A 5,000-nucleotide genomic window follows, 5' to 3' on the forward strand; every position below is an offset into this window, starting at 1 on the left:
ATCCCTAGTATTATCAACCTTGCCATCATCCTCATTATCTAAGTACATCTAAGTACATCTAACTAAGACCATCAGAGTGTCTCCTCTTTATAACCTGCATCAAGGATTTTCATAACATTTAAATAAAGTTTCCTATTAATTACGTGCAGCATCAGCAGGGTCTCTCTAGTGTTACTTGGATAAGATAACCTGGATTAAGATAATAACGTATCTTCAAACGTATCGAGATAACTTTTGCTTTGTGTGTGGGGGGGTGTTTGTTTGTTTGTTTGTGTGTGGGGGGTTGTTTGTTTGTTTGTGTGTGTGTGTGTTTGTATATGTTTGTGTGTGAGTGAGTGAGTGTGTGTGTTTGTTTGTGTATGTGTGTGAGTGAGTGAGTGTGTGTGTGTGTGTGTGTGTGTGTGTGTGTGTGTGTGTGTGTGTGTGAGTGAGTGTGTGTGTGTGTGTTTTCTTGATTTTGTTATTTTTTGTTGCTGGAGTTTATTGATATTTTTATTATTGTTATCGATATTATTACTATTATTATTATTATCAATCCCAATATTGCTATCATTACTATGTGTGTGTGTGTTTTTCTTGATTTTGTTATTCTTTCATTAATGGAGTTTTTTTTATTACTTGTATTTTTATTATTGTTATCGATATTATTAATATTATTATCATTATTAATCCCAATATTACTATCATTATCATGATCATTATCAATATTATCATCATCCTCATCACCACCATCATCACATTTTATCATAATTATGACAAGCATTATTATTATCATTATCTTCTCATTACTATCATTATCATTAACCTTCTTATCCCTAGTATCATTAACCTTCTCCCCATCCTCATTATCTAAATACATCTAAGTATATCTAACTAAGACCATCAGTATATCTCCTCTTTATAACCTGCATCAAGGATTTTCATAACATTTAAATAAAGTTTCCTATTAATTACGTGCAGCATCAGCAGGCTGACTATAGTGTTACTTGGATAAGATAACTTGTATTAAGATAATAACGTATCTTCAAACGTATTGAGATAACTTTTGCTTTGTGTGTGTGTGTGTGTGGAGGGGGGGTTTGTTTGTTTGAGTGTGTGTATTTGTTTGTGTGTTTGTATATGTTTGTGTTTGTTTGTGTGTGTGTGTGTTGGAGTGAGTGTGTGTGTGTATGTGTGAGTGAGTGAGTGAGTGAGTGAGTGAGTGAGTGAGTGAGTGAGTGAGTGTGTGTGTGTGTGTGTGTGTGTGTGTGTGTGTGTGTGTGTGTGTGTGAGTGTGTGTGTGTGTGTGTGTGTGTATGTATGTATGTATGTATATATGTATATATGTGTGTGTGTATGTGTGTGTGTGTTTGTATATGTTTGTGTTTGTTTGTTTGTTTGTGTGTGTATATATTTGTTTGGGTATGCGTGTATGTGTGCATGCCTGTCTCCATTATCATCAAATACATCCACATCCTCTTATTTCTTGGCAATCCATCTAAACATCTAAAATCCGCAAGAAATATCGAGATACAATCACCAACCCGGAAATACGTAATTGTTCCGAGAGCCTTTATATATACTAGTACTAATATGAACTAGTCGGCAACTCAGCTCTTCGTTAGACACTGAGTAAATTCATTAATCTGTTTATACTCATGAACATGAAAAAGCAACGAGGAAAAATTATGGATATTTTCTCTTAAGTTGTAAAGAATATCAAAACAGGATGATTTAAAGAAGATATTTGTAATCTGTGTACGTGTGGTTTAGCAACGTGACAGAGACTGAACCTTTTTGTAATATATATATATATATTTTTTTTTTTCAGACATTAAAGGATTTTTTTATTTTTATTAATTTTACTTTGTCATCGTGAAGTTGTCATTTCCAAACCTGTTATAGATAAAGAATTTGGAATATCATTTCTAAATATTAATGATTATGAGAATGATGATAATGGGAATGATAATAACAAAAATGATAATAATAATAATAACAACAGGAACAAGGATCATTGTGATTTCACTAATGATAAAAATAATGAAAGTATTATTAATCAATAAAACAAATGGATGTGACAAAAAAATAAAAAAAAATGACGAAGAAAGAATTAAACCACAAGAATTTAAATAAAAATGATAATAATAACAAAAACAACAATACTGACACGCCCTTATAAAATATTCAACTTCCGGCCTTACAGCCTAACGAATGCATTTCAATAACAAAGTGCTTTTGAAAGTAGTTTCCTTGACGAGGGGAACGATTAAACAATGTCATGTCGTCACAGCGCCAACCATTTTGGCGGGAAAACAACAATATGGCGTCACGGTCGGCTGTTGGGAAACAATGGCCTTTTCTTTAAATTTGTCTTCCTACTTAAGGTAACGTGTCGAATAATGACTTAAGAGAATACTCAGACATTAGGAGATGAGTCAGCCTCCTTCCACTGCCTCTTTGAGAAGGATGGGATTAGAAGTGAATGGATGTAAAGGTATTTAAGGCTAGGGTTGGAGAGAGGGATGTTGGCAGAAGTGTGACGGTTACGAAGTTTCATAGATTTAAAACTTGACTATGGGAAAAATGTAATACAGACATGCGCATACTTATATATAAGACATATATATACATACATACACACACACACACACACACACACACACACACATATATATATATATATATATATATATATATATATATATATATACATATATATATGTATATATATATATATGTGTGTGTGTGTGTGTGTGTGTGTGTGTGTGTGTGTGTGTGTATAGACAGAGAAAGAGAGAGAGACACGCACACACACACATACTCACACAAACACACATATGTGTGTGTATATATTTATACACACATATATATGTGTGTGTGTGTGATCGAATGATCTACATAATTTACTTTTATTGGTAAAGTCAAGGCTCAAGAATAGGAAGAAATCGTAAATCGCAAAATAAACGAGTGGGAGCTATGAAGAACGAGTGAGACATTTGAACGCAGTTACTATCCAACATGCTTAATCTACATCCTGCGGGACAGAACTTTCGAGAATGACTGTACTTTCGGAAACAACATGGAGAGACACTGGTGGTCCTACACAATGGTTATGTTGCATCATCTTTCCTTAAGTAAGCCTTAGCCTTTTCCTATTTTTTTTAGTAAGTTAAACCGTCTTTCTTAAGCAAGTTTGATTACCCTTCCTTTGATAAGTTGAATTCTCCATTCTAAAGTATGTTAGATTTCCTCTTCTCAAACCTTTGATTTATTTTCCTTAAAGTAACTAAATCCTCATAGGTTAGGTAAATAAGGCCAATCACCATACCCCATCAAACAAAACAAAAAGGATAATAATTAAAGATAAATTAACAAATACATAAGATTAATAAAGAAGTAAACTCCTAAAACGCGATGCTCACCCGTCCACTTGTGCTGTGTGATTGAGAAATAGACGAAAGTGACAGCAATGTAGGACAGCTGAGGTTCGCCATGCCGGAATTCCACGGTGAACATAACCAGGATGAAAGACAGTGCCACGCCCTTGCCCAGTCGCACTGCCATGTACCACGCCGTTAGCCTCATGAAGTCCCGAAGGTTTGTAGAGTTGAGGTTCTGGCCCCATTGTCGTCTCTGTGGGAGGATGTGAACAAAGGCTCTCGTGAGACATTATTCTTTCTCTCTCGGTCTTTTTGGCGCCATTTTTGTGTCTACTGTTCTCCTTCGTTCTCTTTCTAAAAGGGGGAATTACTCGTTTACAGGCCAACCGGAAATTGCTACTAATTGTGCTTATTTGGTTGGTAATTAAGAATAAAAGAGTATTTAGATTTTAGTAAATGTATCTTGACCTTTGGCTTCTTCTTATCGTACAGGAAGCTATAAACAAGGACTTTCTGCTTCACATCCGTTCCCGTTCAATATATTTTTTCCGAACATTTACAGAACTGAGAACGTGAAGGAAATGTGATTGTTTCCTGATGCAATATCTAATATCAGTTTTCGTGAAAATATAATCTAAAAATTATATTTAAAGCGGTATGTTAATATGTATATGTATTAGAATTTGTGTAATTTATGGATAGCTGGCGCCTTTGCTAATATCAGCTGTTTGCATCACGTTTAGCTGAAAGTGTGGATCTGAGAATATTAGCGCATGTAGATTGGTGTGTGTGTGTGTGTGTGTGTGTGTGTGTGTGTGTGTGTGTGTGTGTGTGTGTGTGTGTGTGTGTGTGTGTGTGTGTATGTGTGTGTGTGGGTGTGTATGTATGTGTGTGTGTGTTTGTGTGTGTGCGTGTGCGTGTGCGTATGTGTGTGTGTGTGTGTGTGTATGTGTGTGTGTGCGAGCGTGCATATGTGTGTGTGTAAGTATATATATTTATCTATCTATATCTATATTTCTCTCTCTCTCTCATTCTCTCCCCTCCCCTCTCCCTCTCCATCTATCTATCCATAAGCGTGTGCGTTTAAATCTACACGTGCCGCTAAATGACAAACGACTATACCAACCCGCACTCAACATGCATAAAATCCAACTCAACAAGCATTCAGCAACATCATCGTCGCCAGATCCAATACTAACGAAGAGCGTCTTGTGTAAGTAGATCAGAATGGTGTAGAAGAATAGGAAGTAAATTGCAGCTCGTTGCGGCCTTTCGGTCATTGCATGTTCTGCCAGCACGAAGAACACCATCTGCATGGAGGAAAGGGGAAAATTTGCTGATAAACTGATAAGAAATGCGGCCATGATGATGAGAACTTGGAGGATGAGAGATAGTAGAGGAATGTGGGGTATGAATGCCGCCGGTGAGGTCATTAGATAAGGGAGTTTGATTTTGGGTGTTTATATTGGATTGGCTTTGGGTTCTTGTGGTGGGATGGGGGTATTTCTTAGTCTTTTGACGTAATTTGATTATGATAACAATTATATGTACTAAAGATTGATTAGAATGAATTAATGTATTTAAAAAAAGTAGATGGATATTTGTTTGATAAATGTTTGTCCTTCTTTCAAATGATTG

General features: G+C 35.7%; 1 protein-coding gene across 5 annotated transcripts in view; it reads right to left on the reverse strand.

Annotated features, from left to right (window-relative positions):
* Positions 1 to 5,000, reverse strand: part of LOC122249821 (uncharacterized) — a 33,638-nt gene that overhangs the window by 5,921 nt on the left and 22,717 nt on the right. For all 5 annotated transcript variants that reach the window (XM_086537583.1, XM_086537585.1, XM_043010974.2 and 2 more), the window contains 2 exons: positions 4,562 to 4,672; positions 3,405 to 3,615 (listed from right to left, as the gene is read on the reverse strand). In XM_086537583.1, the coding sequence (XP_086393709.1) occupies positions 3,405 to 3,615; positions 4,562 to 4,672 (322 nt within the window). The remainder of the gene's footprint in view (positions 1 to 3,404; positions 3,616 to 4,561; positions 4,673 to 5,000) is intronic.

Source organism: Penaeus japonicus, unplaced genomic scaffold (genome assembly GCF_977035675.1).
Source record: "Penaeus japonicus unplaced genomic scaffold, GWHDUDI00000001_assembly GWHDUDI00000006, whole genome shotgun sequence".
Classification (NCBI taxonomy): domain Eukaryota; kingdom Metazoa; phylum Arthropoda; class Malacostraca; order Decapoda; family Penaeidae; genus Penaeus; species Penaeus japonicus.